A 17,723-nucleotide genomic window follows, 5' to 3' on the forward strand; every position below is an offset into this window, starting at 1 on the left:
GTGCCCAGGGCACATCGCGCCTCAGGTCCTGCTGCAGCATCGCGGCCTGCCGGTCAAAGTCGTGCTCCAGGGTCTGCAGGCTGGAGTCCAGCTGGGCGAAGCGAGCCTCCAGCCCCTGCAGCCTGCTCTCGACTCTACAAAACGACAGTCAGCCAAGTTCCCAAGCGTTTGGGGCTTTCTGCCGTGACACTGCACTGTGAGCAGCTCCTCACCCCCTTCTGGGGGTCCTCCCAACATCTCTGAGAACACCCCTAAAATTCAAGGTTTATTGTCACGTTTTTTTGGCCACATCTTTTTGGCCGTTTCCTGATGCAGAGATCTTAAAATCTGCAAATTCTCAAAATCCCAAAATTAGTATACCTTCACCTCTCAACCATATACATTATAGGTGTTTCTCTAACACATTTTGAGGCGATTTATGCTTTTATTTCTAATGTCATGGTCTTTTGAACTATTTTCATTTAACATTGAGCAGAACTTCTCATTACTCCTCTGGTTAAAGCTTATGCAAATAATAAGTCACCTGCAGTGTTTTTTTTTTAATAGGACTGTCCTTCCATGGAACAACTGGGATAAAAACTACTTCATAGCTCGTGTTTATTAACTGCTTTTTCATTGTTTGGTATCTGTTGTGTTTTTCCTATTTAAAATTGTAAATTATAAAGATGAGGTTTGAGTTTTAAGCTGCTCCACTTTTGCTGAAGAAAACTGCCTGGTTTAAAAGAACTTGCTGTGTTGAGAGGAGAATGCAAATATTTATTTTTGTACCCATTTCTCTCTTTCCTGGAGATACAGGGTGTGCTGGGCTTCTGTTACTGTGTGTGGTTTTAGTAAAGACAGTTTTCTCCACATTTTCCTCAGTTACCTGATTGACATCAAGGCATGTTCTTGAGAATCCTGAGGATCTGAAAGCTAATGTAAATAATTCAATGTTCCTTCCATAATACAGAACAGCTATCTCAGTACTATATACTCAATAGTGATTTATTAGCAGAACATCACGTACTCCTTAGAGATTTTTTTGTGATTTTTCTTTTTGTTTTACTGGCAGAACTTCAGGCTGTATCAGCTAACAGCTACACTATCAGCAAATATTATTAACTGCATATTTATCTTACCTTTTCTCATTGCTAGTTTGCTCCACTCCTTCTGTTATTATTATTAGTGTATTGTTTTAATGTTCAGAGAATTGAGTTCTGAACTGTGACCTACCTGTGTTAAGCACTTTATTCATGTTTGTGGCCCAATTTCGTGTATCTTTGGATGAACCATTTTTAAGGACAAAAATACACAGTAGCTGGCGATGACATTAAAAAATAAACAGCCAAAACAAAACCCTTCAACATTTTTCCATTCTTTGACATGTATGCCACTGTATTTTAATGCCTGTTGTTATAAGAGACAACCAAAAATTCAATTTTTTCCTATCAGGAGTGCCTGCCTCTACTTCTGCCTCCCCCTTCTCCAAACTAAACCCTACTTTGCATTGTCTACAGCTGACCTGAATGAGGAGAAAATAAAAATGCTTCACCAGTGGCATATTTTATTTAGTATCCCCATCCTTAATGACTTTAATTCATTGTCTGGCTGCTTGTGCAGATTCTTGTCTAACGATTTGCTGTTTTTTCCTGAGGCTACGAGGCTTCCTCTGCAGCCTAATGAAAGCTCATCTTACTGCGGTAGAACTCCTCTTGCTTCAGCAAGGATTTTGGGACGAAAATAGACCTTCAATTGGAAATTTAAGCTGGTGTCATGTAGAAATGTGGGGAGTTCGGAAGAACTGGAAGAGTTGATGTATCATAATTGGATCGAATCTGTCAGCACAGAGAGAGCAAGTGCAGAAACTGAGGTGAGTGGGGTTTGCTGTGAATGACTTCCAGAGCTGGCTTGTCAGATAATGAGTGTTCTTGCCGGTGAATTGCTCCCTGGTTTGCAGCTTTTTATCATGGTAAATAAGCTTCCTCATGGCCCATCTCCAATTTCCTCCTCTCCAAGTAAGAGTAAAGTTATCTAAGATCTCATCACTAATGCTGCTCTCAGTGCAGCAGTAGTTTCTCAGCAGCTTTCAGTCCAACACTCTACTGCTTGACCAGTTTTGTGTCTCAAATACTTTTTAATTGCCTGTCTGTAAATTAATCTTGTGTATTTTTAAGCAACTGCAACAAACATTTCAGCATTTGCCAATTTTGGATCTAAAAATGTCTGTTCAGTTATACCACAGTAGATCCATAACTGATCTCCCCCAGCTGTAACTGAATTCTGATCAGCTGAGTGCTGTTGCCTCTTGATCTAAGTTTGGAATGAAAAGAGGAAGTATGGATTAAACCTCCTGCTTTCATTTCCATTATGACCTCTGAACACTTTTTCCTTTAGTGTAAGTGAAGTTACCACTAAGTCAGTGATCTCTGACTAGTGTACACACAAACCACATCCCCATTCTTTACCAGAAAGTTTTTAAAATTCCCCTCTTAGCATGCAGTAGAAGCTCCAGCATTCCCACTTCTCTGGAAGTTTGGTTCTATATGAAATCTTATTTCTGCTATTCAGATATTTACAGAAAATGACATTTTAGAGCTGTCACGTGGGTTTGATTTTCCAGGCCAGTGCAGCATCCTGCACTTCTCCAAACTCTCCCCACTCACTCACTCCATAGTATGTTAGACACACACTTCAAGCAGTTTCCCACAGAAATAATTTTCACTTTTTTTCTTTCAGGAGTTGTTTCATCATTTCTCCCTCTGGTCAGGTCTCCAACACCTACGTTTGTGTTCACCATCGTGTGAATCAGAGTAATAAAGGCTGTGGGTGAACCAGCAGGATGAACAGTATCTCAACAAGAGGAGCAGATTCTTTCCAGGTCTGTCATCTGTCTGTCTGTCAACACATAACCATTCATTTCCTAAGCACAAGTACTGCATCCCATCAGCTGTGATACTCTTACCTTTACTGCAGGTAAACCACACTTGTAGGTATGACACCTGATTTGACTTTAAAATGTCTCAATACTGCACAGTTTGCCTTTAAATGTAATGTATTGTAGAATCCCAGAATGGCTGGGGTGGAAAGGGACTTTAAAGCCCATCCCATTCCATCCCCTGCCATGGGCAGGGACACCTTCCACTAGCCCAGGCTGCTCCAAGCCCTGTCCAACCTGGCCTCGGACACTTCCAGGGATGGGGCAGCTTCTCTGGGCACCCAGTGCCAGAGCCTCACCTCCCTCACAGTAACATGAAAATCCAGAGTGGGGACAGTATTCTTCCTGCCTGCCTCTGCTGAGAATTTCAGACTTTTTTGACTTTTTCCTGCATATCCATGCTCATACCTTTATGTCTGCTCTGAGCCAGCACCACTGGTGCCTGCTCTGCACAGCCAAGCACAGCCAGTGCCAGCAGGGGCAGCTGAGGCCGGATTATTTTTCAGGAAGTCTGTGTGAACCTGTTGGTCACGTTCCTCTGCCAACTGCAGGCTTTGGAAATGGAGGGTGAATCAGCGTTATCTATATTGCAATTCCCCAGTGATGGTGATTTGCTTTCCTTACACTTATAAGAAAGGACCATTCTTGGGTTTTTTTTTACTCATAACAACCACTTACTCCCTGTCTTTGAACCCTCCAGACTCTGAGGCACAGTCTGAATATCAGAAGTTCACCTCAAATCTCCAACTAGAGTAGCAAATCCGAATTTCAGAGTCACAGAATATGCTGAGTTGGAAGGGATCCACAAGGATCCAACTCCTGCCCCCCAGCATCCCCCCAGCAATTCCACCTTGTGCCTGAGAGTTGTCCAAATGCTCCTTGAGCTCTGGCAGCCTTGGTGCTGTGACATTCCCTGGGGAGCCTGTTCAGTGCCCAACCATCCTCTGGGGGAAGATTTTCCTGATATCCAACCTCAACCTCCCCTGACACAACTTCAGGCCATTCCCTCAGGTCCTGTCACTGGGCACCACACAGATCAGTGTCTGTCCCTGCTTCCCCCCTCATGAGGAAGTTGTAAACCTCAGCGAGGTCTGAATAGACCAAGCGCCCTCATTGCCTGGTGCCACTTCATGCAGATGCAGGCCATGGGTGATGGAGCAACTGCCCAAATCCTGCAGCAAACAGCCAGGATGGCAGCCAGGGAATGACCACCACCATGGAGCTGATGGCTCTGCCCCTCTTTCCTCCCCAGGAAATGAAGGAGTGATTAGTCTATTCATGAGCTCCTCCCTCCCTGTACACCCACCATGTCTATTCACACCCTGCTGCCCACAGAAGTTTCCAGGGAAGCCCAGTGCTCAGGGATTGCCTGGTGGGCTGTCCCATGGCCCAGCCCTCTGTGCCCTCCCCAGCCCTGCAGCACCTGGTCAGCGTCTCGTTCAGGGAGCGCAGGGAGATGCCGCCTTTCGCCATCCTCCTGAGAACTACAAGGGAAGAAATAAAAGCTGGACAGGGCTTGCTCCTCTCTCCTGTAGCCGGTAGCAACAGCAGGGACAGGGGATCCGAGTCCTGCAGGAGGTTGTTTGTTCCCAGGCTTTTTATAGCCTGGGTATCCAAATATAGGTCATGGATGCACCAACACACGTTCATGGACATATCACACACTGAACCACGCAGCCTGGGACCTGACCCCTTCCTCTGCCCACTGATCCTGTGTCTTCATAGATGAACTAACTCACAGGTAACACAAAAGGGAGCAACTACGCTTTACTCCTTCATTTTTATTTTTTTCCTGTGTTTTGGCTTCACTTTGTTGCTGCGCCCACTAGATGCTGTCTTGGGCCAAAGTCTCCTGCTGGGAAAGGCTGTACAAGCAGATTGCCTTTGGTTTTTTCAATTAAAAAGGTATGAAGGTAAAATCTGATTTGGATGAGAATGAGTTCTGTTTGGTTGCAAGGAAGCTACTTTGAGCAAAACCACAAAACCAAGACAGTTGGAATCTCTTCCATAAAGAGTGAACAGAGGCAGCACAACTGGATAATGATTTTCTGGAGCTGGGGATGTAAAAAAAAAAAAGAGCTGGAAATTTTTCCATAATAATACAGGTCTGGTAACAGCCCAGCTGGTGAAATGCAGCAGCACAACCCCGCCCCCAGTGCAGCAGGTCCTCAGCCAGCACTAGGAATTCAGTTCTGTGACAGGATAAGAACAGCCCAGGAAAAAACCCTTTTTCCCACTTCATGGGAAATGCAGCATGAACTGAACATGTCCACAGCTGTAACATTTCCACTTAGGTTTTCCTACCTTCAATTTGCAAATGAAGGGAAGCTTCTAGCAAGCTAAGTTCTGCTCATTGTGTCTCAAAGCTTTGGGAAGATGGGAGGTATTTGGGTAAGGAGAAGCTGTGCCTTTGGACCTTCATATTCCCCCATGATGGGGGTACAATACACTTTTTGACACAATTTTGTGTGAGTCTGGCACTATTAGAGACAGTCTAAGGACAAGGGAACAGTGAGAGAGAAAGCATTTATTAAGACAAGTGAAATAGTTCTTTTTCCCTGGGATACACAACTGACAGCTGACCCACCCAACAGGTGTAACAGTTCCCCTTCTGCTGCAGTGAAAAAATTCAGTTGGCAACCACAGGGAAACTCATTTGATTACTTGTTAATTGATGCATCTCTAGTCTATGCAGCTGCTGACAGAGTGATGAAAACCAGATTCCACCATGACCAGTTTAAGCCAACTGGGACACGGCTTCATGGGAAAAGCCACACAGAGCACTGCAACAGCCCAAACCACACAGAGCTGAGCCGGTGGCAGCCCTGCTACTGTTCAGCAGCCTCACTTAGCACTGTGGGTGTCTCCTTAGCACTAATTTTCTCATCCAGCCTTAATTACATCAGCTTAGTCATGAACTAATGTTACCCCTAAATATAGAGACCCGTTTTGCTTAAATTCAAGCAGCAAACTGCCAACCCTGCATGAGACAGTGGCTGTGAACATCACAGCCACAAAGAACCAGCACCAGGCCAGGGACACCACGAGTGCACAGCAAATCCCTTCCCCTTCCCAGGGAGCCAGAGGAGCTCACTGTCCAGTTCACTGTCAGTGGATGTAACTGGCTCTGAGAAGTGGTTTTGTCCCCCATACTCCTGTGTAAACACCTGAAGTGTTCTTAAGACACCTTAAGGGTGCCTTAAGGTTCTGGCAATGGATAGGCTGATATAGAGCTGGTCTGGTCAGCAACCAACACTCTCCTGGAGCCTTTGATCTCTGCACATGAGAGCCAGTTCACCTTCTCTCCGTGCTCAATGCTGAGCTTTGGCACAACTCCAGGGTGTTCATTTGAGGCCACTTTGTTGAGCTTCCCATCTTTCCTGCTGGAAGCAGCTGTTTGGGCCTTCTTCCTGTGCAGAGATTTTGCTGGACTTTTCTGCTGCTTCCCGACGTTGCTGCTGACATCCCACAGCAAGACTTTCCCATCATTTCCTCCAGACAACAACCAGTACGCCTCTGGCATGAAGAGCACTTGTGAGACTCCCAAGCTGTGAGCCTGGAACTCCAGCTCACGTTCAAACCTGACCCCAGTGACTCGGAATATTCTGATTTTGCCGTCCTGAGCTCCGCAGCCGAAGATGTTGCCGCAAGAGGCGACGGACAGGGAATGTGCCAGAGGAGGGTTGAAGAACTGCCCAGCTGACTGTGAGCTCTCTTCCTCCATGTCACACTCCTGCAGGTTCATGGTCCACAAGGGACGAGCTTTCTGCAGGTTCCACAGCATCACCTGGGGAAAAAAAATAGGATGAATCAGTAATTCGTGTGTTTTACTTCAAACTGGATCTTTAATAGTAAAATAAACAACCACACTTCTTGCCCCAGCAGAGCAAAGCTGTGCATGACTCTAAGAGGTGTAAGGCCTGTGGTGAGGAGTGGTTAATCTTGCCCTAATAAATGTAGCAAATCTTTCTGGCCTGCTTTCCAAACCCCCACCACTCTGCAGTCAATGACTCAGACCTTTAGACCACAAGAGACATGCAACACTGCTCTAAAAGCTTTTGCATTCATCTCAGCAGTAGTAATCATGATATACTGCACATCAATTATTGAGGAGGAGGGACATGGAAACTCTAGCAGTGAACAGAGATCATTATCATTCTGGATTTCTGTCTCTGCTACTTGACCTAAAATAGTCACTTCCACGAACGTGTCTGAAAAATGGGACAGCAAAAGGCAAAGAGCAGTTGAGGCTGTGGTTTTTAAGCAGGCATATTTGTATTTATTTTTATATCCAGTGAGTAGATCTGGTTTGTGCTATGGAGTAGGGCATGCTTTACCTGCTGAGATGGGGCAGGTCACGCTTGTACACTTCCTCTTCCAATGCCCCCAGTAAAGAATCCTGTGTCTCTTGTACAGATTTATACTGAGCCAACTAAAAATCATGCTCTCAGGACTTTTGTAGGCTCTGAATTGACAATGAGCATTCTCAGGCCCAACAGATTGAAAAGCACAAGTCAGTCTAATGCAGCACTGGTGTACTGTTTGCTTCAAAAAGTTATTAATAAAAATATTCCTTCAGTAGTGATCACTAATAAGAAGTACAGGAGTCTTTAAATTTAGCTCACAAAAGAGCCTGGCTCTCCATTTCTGGACTCCAAATCACAGTAAAACATCTGAAATACATTTCCTGTCACTTTACTGTGCTGCTGCACTAAAACTACTTCCACAACAACTGTGATTTACTGCGAATCAGAGGGGCTGGGTGATGCTTACAGAAAATACTCTTGCTTTCATCCCAGACAGCACTGCAACATCCTGATGAATCCATCAACTGCTGACAAGTTTTCTGCAACCTAAATATTTTCTGTCCTCATGGCATTTTCCCTGCTTCACTGGAACTGCTGAAAGAACTCCAGCAACCTAAATTTCAGCTCTCATCAGCCACAGCTTCCCCAAGGGTTTGACAAGCCCAGAACATGTTTTGTGGAGCTCATAACTTGTCCAAAGGCATGGTGCAGCACAGGGCTTCAGAGTTCTGCAGCTAAGCTCCCCTTTGGGAAATGATGTATCTGAAATGCAGCCTCAATGCAGAATGATGCTCTTTTCACTGTACAAAAATGCATTAATGAAATCCTGTTTTGGGATACCGACCTTCACCTAAAAACCAACGTGCTGAGCTACAATAAATGAAACTAATTCTAAAAGTCACAAGAAATAATCAGCTCACTTGTGTCCAGTTGTACACAAATGTTTACAATTCTGACAAAAAGCTTCCAGCCACAAGCTTGTGTCTCTGCATTTCAGGGACCAGAATTAAGCCAGCTGAGGAACTGAATGCTTACTCTTCCCAGACAGGACCTATCATCATGGTTTTAACACAGAAAAATACAGTTTATACTGTAAGTATCAGCATGTAATTGCTCTAATTGGTGTGAGATGTACTTTGGTTTCAAGAACAGGGGGTGAAACTGCTCAACGCTGTCACACAAACTTCACTTTGACACAGCTGGAACCACAGAAACCTTTGAGAAGTGACAGTTTTCATTTCAGGCTAAACCAGGAATGTGGTCAGACCTCAACCACTGGAAAGAAATTACTGAAAAATATGTGTTCTGGGTGGCCAACTCCAGACTTAACTCTCATAATTCTTCTCAGAATGCAAAATACAAAGTTTCCACTTGATGAGGATACAAAAGTTTAAAAGACATGGCTCCAAGATGCTAACAGAACAAAGCATAAATTATACTTGTCCTCACAGTGATGCATTCCCCTTGGAAAGATGCTTTTCTACCTGCCTGCCTCAAGCACTGTGCCTTTTCTTCACCATGCTTTGCATCTTATCTGCAGCCACAACTGATCCCTAGGGTCCGACAAAGAGGTAATGTGACAGGAGTGAGCTTTGCAGTATTCTGATTTCCTCTCACCCCATTTACAATTTGAATTGTAAATGTTAAGGGGCAGAAGCTGCTGAGGAGAACACAGCACAAACAGCCCCAACGCTTAGGTTTTGAGCCGAAACACTTCAGCATAGTGAGGGAGCTTTCCGGTGACTGCGGGCTGAACACCTTCACGCTCGGTGAAAGTCTGTGGCTGCCTCACCACACAGGTGGGTAATTACTGTTTCACTCCATTAATAACCGTGCACATCTATGCAAATCACCTGCATGTCCAGTCCACAGGAAACCAGGCTTTGAGGCCGCTGAGGTCGGAAGGCAACAGACGAGCAGATATTGGAGTGTCTCAAGGACCGGCTGACTTTCTCGCTTTCCAAGTCCACCACCTTTATGGCCCCCGAGTCATCGGCCGCCGCCAGGAAGCCGTCGGTGTCGTTCACCGAGAGGCAGTTGATCTCCTCCTCGTTCACATGGAAGCGCTGCAGGGGCTCCTGGAGGGAGCGGACATCCAGCACGCTGATGGTTTCCCCGTGGGAGGTGTACAGCGTGCTGGGCCGGCGGGCGGAGAACAGCACCGAGGTCACGTCCTCATCCTGCGGGAGCCGCAGCTGAGCCACGGGCGAGCCGGCCCCGTCCCAGAGCACCAGCTCGCCCCGCTCCGCGCCTGAGGCCACCAGCCCTTCGGCGCTCACGTTCAGGCACAGGACAGAGGAGGAGTGTCCGCCCTCCCACTTCACTGCCATGCTTCAGGGACACCCCTGAAAGAAAAAAAAACAAGCCCTGGAATGAGGCGGTTGGCGGCCTCATTACAGCAGAAACTTAGCAAGCAACAATATCATCCTTGAACACTTGAAACTCCAGTGTCCAGTTAAAACTGGCACAGGGACAGCTCAGCACCCAAAGTGGAGCCTTCGCTCCACGGTGCTGACCGGTCTTTTCCAACCTAAACGACACAAGAGTCTTTTTAAAAGGACTACTAATTTAAAACAGGTTGAAACACATTTAATTGCACACCCTTGGCGCTCCCCAGGCTCAGCCCTCCCCGGTGTGACTGCCCACGGCAGCCCGTGTCACGGTACTGCTCAGGGAAGCACGTCAGCACAAAGTGAGAGAAAGGAAAAAGGTAGCACCAAACTGTTGGAGAGGGACTGGGACAGTGCGAGGAAAAGGAGAGAGGCACACGTGGCTGGTGTGACAGGTCCGTGCATTTATTTAACTTGGGCAACAAGCGGCTTGTTCTGGTGCTTTTACCTTCTTTTCTTTTTTTCACCACGTTGTTTCCCATGTGATTTTTGTTGACCCAGATCTACAGAGCAGCCAGAGCCCATTCATTCCCTCAGGGGAACTTGGGCCCTCTCTGTGGTGTGTTTGATCGCCGAGACCCATCCCCTCTCCGCAGCTCGCGTCGGGGCACATTGGCGGCCGCGGGTCCCCGGGAGCCGCAGGTGAGAGAGGGGCCCCGTTCCCTGCCACCCCCCGGGCCCCGCGGCCGCTGGCTCCGACCGCCCTCCGCCCCGGCAGGCCCGGCCCTGGAGCCGCTCCCGGGGCCGTCCCGGAGGGTCCGGGAGGCGCGGGGCCCTCGGCGCTCACCTCAGCTCCCCTCGGCTCCGCCGCGCTCCGCTCGCCTCCCCGGGGCTCCGCTCGGCTCCGCCGCCCCCGCCCCTCGCCGCCCCCCGCGCCCACCGCGCACGCGCGGGGCGGTGCCCGCGGCCGAGATGGCGGCGCCGCGCGCCCCCGCGCCCTGAGGCCTCGGGCGGCCCCGGCCACACCGGGCGGGCTGAGGGGAGCGCGGGGGGCGATGGCGGCGGGGCCCGGCCCCGGACCCGGCCCCGGGGCGGCCGCGGCGTCGTGGGGAGGACCGGGCTGGCGGCTGCCGGGGCGGGTGTTGGAGCTGGTGTTCTCGTACCTGGAGCTGCGGGAGCTGCGGAGCTGCGCGCTGGTCTGCAAGCTGTGGCACCGCGTCCTGCACGGCGACGAGAACAGCGAGGTGTGGCGCAGCCTGGCCGCCCGCTGCCTGGCAGAGGAGGCCCTGCGCACCGACATCCTCTGCAACGTGCCCACCTACAAGGGCAAGGTGAGGCCGGGACCCCCACCCCGCCGGGACACCCCTGCACCGCCTGCCCCGGCGCTCGGGGACACCCCCACGGCCCTCCGGCCCACCCGCCATTGGAGACGAGAGGGGCGGGAGGCCGGGAAACATGACAGGGCTTTATCTCCTAGAACCACAATGGTTTGGGTTGGAAGGGCAGGGACACCTCCCCCAGGCTGCTCCGAGCCCCGTCCATCTCCCCCACCCACCTTGTCTCGCCCAGGTCCGTGCCTTCCACCACGCCTTCAGCACCAACGACTGCTCGAGGAACGTGTACATCAAGAAGAACGGCTTCACGCTGCACCGCAACCCCATCGCGCAGAGCACGGACGGGGCGCGCACCAAGATCGGCTTCAGCGAGGGCCGGCACGCCTGGGAGGTGTGGTGGGAGGGCCCGCTGGGCACCGTGGCCGTCATCGGCATCGCCACCAAACGCGCGGCCATGCAGTGCCAGGGCTACGTGGCCCTGCTGGGCAGCGACGACCAGAGTTGGGGCTGGAACCTGGTGGACAATAACTTGCTGCATAATGGAGAGGTGAACGGCAGCTTCCCCCAGTGCAATAACGCGCCCAAATACCAGGTGAGAGGGCTTGGCGTGGGCCTGTCCTGGCTGCCTGCTGACTTGCTCCGAAGTGACCCTCAAAGGTCTCTTTGCAAATGATTCTACCTTATGAGCCTTTTCCCCCCTTCATTTACTGCTTCTGCAGGCTACACCTGTCTGGTGTTCAGTGCACCTGACCCTGGGTTGTTTGCACACTTTAGTCTCAAACACTGAGTGTCAAACCTGTACTGTGCGTGTCTGCTTAGACATCGTGGTGCTTTTTGGGAATAAAACCTGAAAAGGCTGTTGTAGCTTTTTGAAGTAGCAGCTTGCCCCACAGCAAGGTGAGTGTCTGAGGGCTTGTACCCCTTTGTTGTCTGGCAGGCTGAGCTGAAGTTAGTGCTTAGGTGAGAGGCTTCCTGCAAAAACCTGCAGCAGTGCTGATTGCTGCTGCTTTGCTCACTGGCCACATACCTGTGGGTGACATCCCTTATCTGAAATCTGATGTTCAGATAACTTCAGGGTATTAAAGAGCAGACCCAACCTTTTTGTCCTTACAGAAGTGCTTGTCTTGTTGTTCTTCGTGCTCACACAACTGCCTTTTCACTGCTGGATTTGCTTGTGTTACAACTTAAACTGGATCATTGTAATTTCCATCTCCTATTCAGAGACTGGGTTAGAAGGGACTTTAAAAATAATCCAGTCTGACCCCCAGTGCTGTGGCTTTGTGCCGGCTTATGTTTCAGTTGTGGGTGAAGATCTGTGTAGCGCCTTGCATCTGATATTCCTAAACTTTGTGTGAAAGTTCAAATCAGCGATGCTTGGGTGTATTTTGTGTTTATTAAGACACATGCTGCAGTGATCTGCTCATAGAAAACGTGCTTACTGGGAGCACATGTATGCATTAGTGTTGGCTGGAAGAAATTCCCAGTGCTGGGGCTGGCTGGAGAAGAGTCAGGAATTTGTGTGGTGCCTGCTGTGCTTGTGGCTGTTCTCTGGGACTTTCACTGATATCTGAAATAATGTGTGCTACATAAATGCAGGGAGCTGTGAGCCTGCCTGGATCCAAGATTCCTGCTGTGGTCAATGTTGGTTTCACTTGTGTGTGTGTATGTGACTATATATATTTAATTTTACATTTGGTACTGAAATTTCCTTTTACCATGGTGAGGGAGCACCTCTGTCAGCGACAGCACCTGCTCATTAATCTATTCTGAGATTTTTTTTGTAGGTGGCACTTGCCTTTCTTAAATTTGTAGTCTTTAAAAATGCTCCTCACAGAGCAGTTGCTGCTTAGTGATAGCAGCAGCTGAACACAGAGTTCAGGTAACTTGGAGCCCATTGCAAAGATTCCAAAGCTCTGCAGTATTTTTCCCTGAGAGCACCTGCTCATATGGTTCATATGGGAAGGGTCATCTTTATTATCATAAACAGGTGTTGTTTTATTATCATAAACAGGCTGTTCTGCAGCATAGGTACTCAGGATCATGGGGAAATTGAGAAATTCCCATCACAAGAGCAATCAATCATGAGAGACAGGACAGCCCTGCTTTAAAATTCTCTGCTACATTACACTTTGCATTATTTTTGTTTCCATCTGAACATGCTGACTCTTTCTGTGTGTTATTTTTACTCCCCCTCCTGTCTCTGTTTCCAGATAGGTGAAAGGATTCGAGTTATCCTGGACATGGAAGACAAAACATTAGCGTTTGAGAGGGGCTATGAGTTCTTGGGAGTTGCCTTCAGAGGACTGCCAAAAGTTTGCCTGTATCCAGCAGTGTCTGCTGTGTATGGTAACACAGAAGTGACTTTGGTCTACCTGGGAAAGCCTCTGGATGGATGACGTGGATTGTTTCGTCGGGACGTCGAGATGTGGATATTTGGGAGGAGAAATCTGCATGTTGGTTAGAGGGAAATGTGTATTAGAGGAAAAAAAACAACCAAAAGGTGTGGGTGTGTGTCCAAGAGCCATCGAGGCAACCACATGGGATTTGGAAAAGGAGGACCAGCCGTACTTCAGAAATTGTGTTACATTTCCTCTTTCTACCAGGCCAGAAAAATCCTCAGGGCTGCAGTTGATTGAGTGGGAAGCTGACACATGCATGTTGCAACAGATTTTATTGCTAAAATGGCAGTGTGACCTCAAACATTTAAGAAAGGACTTGATACAAAAATGCTTGAGGAAATTACCCTGGGATTTGTAAGTGGCGTGTTTTGTGAGAGACTCCCATTTCCAAACTGCTTGTTCCTTCCTTCCCTCCTTGGGGCCAGCGTGGGGGCTGGAGCAGAGAGGGGCTGCTGGGGGTATTTACAGTTTTTAGTGTCCTGAGAGGCACAGTCTGTGCAACTGCCCTTCTCTGGTATAACCATACAACACGTGTGCAGCTATTTTTAAGTGTATTTTAAGGATTGTATATAAAGAAAACGTTGAAAAGAACAGTTAAAAGAAAGGGTTTGCTTTATTCTAACTGGGACAGAGTTTCTTAAAGGGAAAAAAAATCACCCCCCTCCCTGGCACCAGAACACACACCTGGGACAGGTGTAGAGCCTTCATGTCAGTGCAGTTCTGTTGTAATGTGCTTTGGGATGCTCTTGTGGAGTGCGGTGCTACTTTGGGTTGTTTCCTGTGAAAGTTTCCTTGGCTTCAGTGACAGGTTTGTTCTCTGTAGGAAACAAAAACGTTTTCCCTGCGAGTTTTCTTTCAGCAGAACTCGTGCTCCCCTTGGGGAAGGAGGGCTGAGCACAGCACTGAGCTTGCCTTCCTCTCCAGTCAAAAATGCCACCTTTTCAAAGCATTCTCTCACTTGCTAATCACTGTTGTGAGATGTCTCAACTCAGCGTTGAAGGAGCATTGGGCTCCTGCAACCAGACCTTACTTTCAGCTTCAGTGGCTTTATAAAGCTTTAAGGCTTGCCTGAACCTTTTTTAACTGAATCCAATCCCCTTGTTGGTATGTTGGCACCCCAACATTCACCTGCCCAGGACCAGTAAAACTCTCACCAGCCCATTCATGGGGATTCTGGATCACATTCAGTGTTTGTGCTCTTCGCTGATTTTCTCAAAGCCATGTCCAGACCCCCCAGGTGTGTCTGTGTGTAGGCTGGGAAGCTGCCAGGTGTAGTGAGGAGGGAATTCCTGGGGGAACCACTTTGCTGTGAGGCTGGAAGGTCTGTAGGGAGCCCTAGGATGGCCCTTTAGCAGGGCAGGAAGGCTGGGAGTCCCATGGCTGGCTCATGACTCTGGTTTTGTGCTGGTTTGCATCTCCCAGAACTGCCTGGGCTGTTTCAGAGCTGCTTTTTGGAGATTGAGAAGGAAATGTTTATACAACCTTTTTTTTTTTTTTTTTTTTTAATTTGTGCTAGAGAATGTGAGTTTCTTGGTATCAGACACTGGCAATTCTCTGAGCATGGAAGAAAGAGGAATTCCTCTTGGGCTGTTGCTCATCCCCCTCCCTGTTCCTCAAGGAGGTGAGTGAGGCTTTGCCTTGGAGTGCTTTTGGCCAGGTAGATCACCAGGTTGTGCCCTGGAACTGTGTAAGTTGTTACCATTTAAAGGATTTAAAAGTATTTATTGTTTTGTTTGTTCATTGCTGAAAGGCAAATCAAGGTCTTTTCCTCTTGCTGCATCAGACAGAATGTGCTGTGAGCAGTGGAGGTTTTAGGTGGTGCTGAGAAGAGCCAAATAAAGGATGTGGGACAGGCATCCAAGTAGCTCCCGGAAAAATCTGTTACAGGCATTGATTGTACTGGACTGTAAAGTGTCTGCAGAGCAGATCTGTGGGGCACAGAGTTGGGGATAAAGGAAACAAAACCCTGCCCAGTTTAGGAAAAGAAATAGTCCCCAGGATGAATGTATTCTCAGTGCAGTCCTGAAAGATGCAACCTCTGTGGTTGTCCATGATCCAGTTAGAGGCAAGGAAACCCTGAGAATTCCAAGGAGTTTTAATCACAAATTAAGATGGATTCCCATTCTTCAGACTGCATCTTACCCTTTAAATAATTTCCCTCTGAATCAGAAACACTGAAAGTTGAACATTCCTTAGGGGTGGGTTTGGGTGGACTCACTTATGTAAGATTATAACTTATTCCTGAAGACCAATGCTGGCTGTACAAAATATTAAAATAAACTCTGCTATCATTCAGAAGGATCTGTCAGTGTGGATTGTTGGAATGGCATCTGCAGGATCCCACAGATGAGAAGAAAGGAGTTGCAGTTTGGTGCCCCAAGAGGACAGAAGCGTTGGGGCTGTGTGATCTGCTGTGTGACTGCTGGGAAAAAAGAGTCTGAGTGGTTAAAGAGGGCTTGGAAACTCAGGGATCTGATAGCTGTGCTTGGGAAATTGAAATCTGAATCTCCTCTGAAACAGGGATGCTCACTCATGGCTCTGGAAAGGCATTCCTGCCTGCTGGAGGGCTCCGGATTGGAGCTGGGGTGGTGTGGTCACTGCCCCCACTGCTGCTCTGAGGGGTCTCCTTCCCCTCAGCTTCCTGCTGCTTCCTTAGCTTTCCCTAGTCAATATTTCCCTCTTCAATATTTCACCCTGCTTTTAGGAAAAAGTATTTTGAGCTCTGAGGCAAAACTGTCTGCACCAAGAGTTTGCTTTTAAGCAGTAAATCTTGGCTGGCACCTCCTTCAGGAGCAGAGAGGTTTGGTGCTGGCTGGCCAGGAAAGCAGAGTTGGTTTTTTAGCATGAGGTACTCAGGATCAGCTGAGCAGTTGTTTGGGGTGTTTTTCTGGCCCTGACAGGATTTAAGGGCTTTGGTCAGAGGGAACATCAAGTGTTCACAGCCCCCATAACAGAAATCAGTCAGATTAACAGGTCTTGGCTTCAGAATCTGACAGGATTTTGGGATAAGTGAGCATTTTATCTGTCATTTTAATAAAATTCAGAATTCCCTGTGGTTTGAGTAGGGAGCTGAACAGTCAGTCCTCTGTGTCATATCTCTGAGGAGGTGAGGAGCTCGATGTGGTCACTGCTTTGGGGCCAGAGGCTGTTCCTGGCCTTGGTGGTGCCTTGTGCTGCTTGTGTGACTCCAGGCGCTGCTGACAAACCGATAAATCCAGATGGGGTGGGAAACTGCAAAATGCTTTTATCCCAGCTGAAAGGCTGCAGTGAGTGTCCATTTTTGGGACATGTGCACCTCCCCTGGCAGGCCCTCAGTGCTGTCCCTCCTGGCCATGTTTCAGGGTGACAGAGCCAGGCAGGAGCAGATGGCCCCGGTGCTGTGGCTGTGCTCTTCCCTGCCTGCCTCGCAATGCGACAGCGACAAATCCAACTTTTCTCCCTGCTTATCTCTGATCTACATTTCTAAATTCCCTGAGCACACTGGGTGTGTTTCCAGATGGCTGCCTCTATTTTTTTTTGGTCTCTTCCATTTTCGCTGGGTTGATGACAGCAGCGATGAGCTAAAATAACACTGGGCCTGATCATAGGCTGATCATGTAAAACTGGTTTTCTTCAAGTATTTGAGAGGTGAGCAGCCCTCAGTCATTCCTTAAGCTAGGTATTTCCATGTGAATGTTTCAGTTTTTACATGTTATAAATAGCTCTTACATGTGCAAGTGATTTTTTTTTCACTTATTTGCCTTGAAATCTGCAGACAGCAAACAGCATTATTGAAATTGCACTGAGATCCTTTCTGTGCTTCAAAAGCAGATTTTCAGGGGGCTGGCAGTGGCCATGCTTGACTCTGTGACAGTAACCCACCTTGTGCTAGAGTATGATTGAAAGAAAAAAATAATGAAGTAGTGGATGAACACAGATTTTCCTGCAGTGCTGCTGGACCCTTAAGCAGGTTTTTTCCTACTTCAGGATGATGCTGTGTGACTACTGAAGGAACTCTCCCATCTCCCCATGAGAGGGCAAAGCTGTGGGAGCCTTGGCTTGTGCTCAAACAATTGCTGAGCACAATAAATGTTTTTAATATGGAACCTACTCCCTCAACAATTACTTCCTGTTCTTTTCAAAAACCAGACCACACTAAAAACCGTGCACAGAAATGGATGATGGACATAGAATTTTTTAAAATTCACTCCTTCATTTGAACCCTGCATCCTGAAATAGGCTGAGCAAATATTTGCATTCCAGAAAATAATTTTTAATGACACCAAACTGAGCCAGAGCTCCAAGATCCTTAAAGGATTGAAAGGGATTTGAGAGGCTCAAAATGTCAGAGTTGCTGTTCAAGGTCCACTTTTTCCAAGACTTGCATTTATGATGAGGAAATAGTGATATCAGCAAAAGATTACTTCAAAAAAATCCATTGCAATTGAAAAAAAAATAAG

At 47.9% G+C, this 17,723-nt stretch overlaps 2 protein-coding genes and 1 long non-coding RNA gene across 4 annotated transcripts; 2 read left to right on the forward strand and 1 right to left on the reverse strand.

The window, feature by feature from the left end:
* Nucleotides 1-652: 652 nt before the first annotated feature.
* Nucleotides 653-3,101, forward strand: LOC117000939. The gene is made up of 3 exons (XR_004418874.1): nucleotides 653-917; nucleotides 1,634-1,849; nucleotides 2,716-3,101. It is a non-coding gene; the product is annotated as an uncharacterized LOC117000939 (long non-coding RNA).
* A 2,320-nt stretch (nucleotides 3,102-5,421) lies between these two features.
* WDR53 (WD repeat domain 53) lies at nucleotides 5,422-11,193 on the reverse strand. 2 transcript variants are annotated; one of them, XM_033069092.1, is made up of 3 exons: nucleotides 11,107-11,193; nucleotides 9,075-9,566; nucleotides 5,422-6,701 (listed from the first exon to the last, which is right to left on the reverse strand). In XM_033069092.1, the coding sequence occupies exons 2-3, from the start codon at nucleotides 9,549-9,551 to the stop codon at nucleotides 6,114-6,116; spliced, it is 1,065 nt and encodes a 354-aa protein (XP_032924983.1). In that variant the 5' UTR covers nucleotides 9,552-9,566; nucleotides 11,107-11,193; the 3' UTR covers nucleotides 5,422-6,113. The 2 variants fall into 2 exon arrangements, with proteins under 2 accessions (XP_032924983.1, XP_032924982.1); XM_033069091.1 differs by lacking the exon at nucleotides 11,107-11,193 and adding an exon at nucleotides 10,399-10,454.
* FBXO45 (F-box protein 45) lies at nucleotides 10,509-15,585 on the forward strand. Its single transcript, XM_033069093.1, has 3 exons — nucleotides 10,509-10,882; nucleotides 11,121-11,477; nucleotides 13,096-15,585. The coding sequence occupies exons 1-3, from the start codon at nucleotides 10,607-10,609 to the stop codon at nucleotides 13,279-13,281; spliced, it is 819 nt and encodes a 272-aa protein (XP_032924984.1). The 5' UTR covers nucleotides 10,509-10,606; the 3' UTR covers nucleotides 13,282-15,585.
* Nucleotides 15,586-17,723: the final 2,138 nt, after the last annotated feature.

This window comes from Catharus ustulatus, chromosome 10 (assembly GCF_009819885.2).
Source record: "Catharus ustulatus isolate bCatUst1 chromosome 10, bCatUst1.pri.v2, whole genome shotgun sequence".
Classification (NCBI taxonomy): Eukaryota; Metazoa; Chordata; class Aves; order Passeriformes; family Turdidae; genus Catharus; species Catharus ustulatus.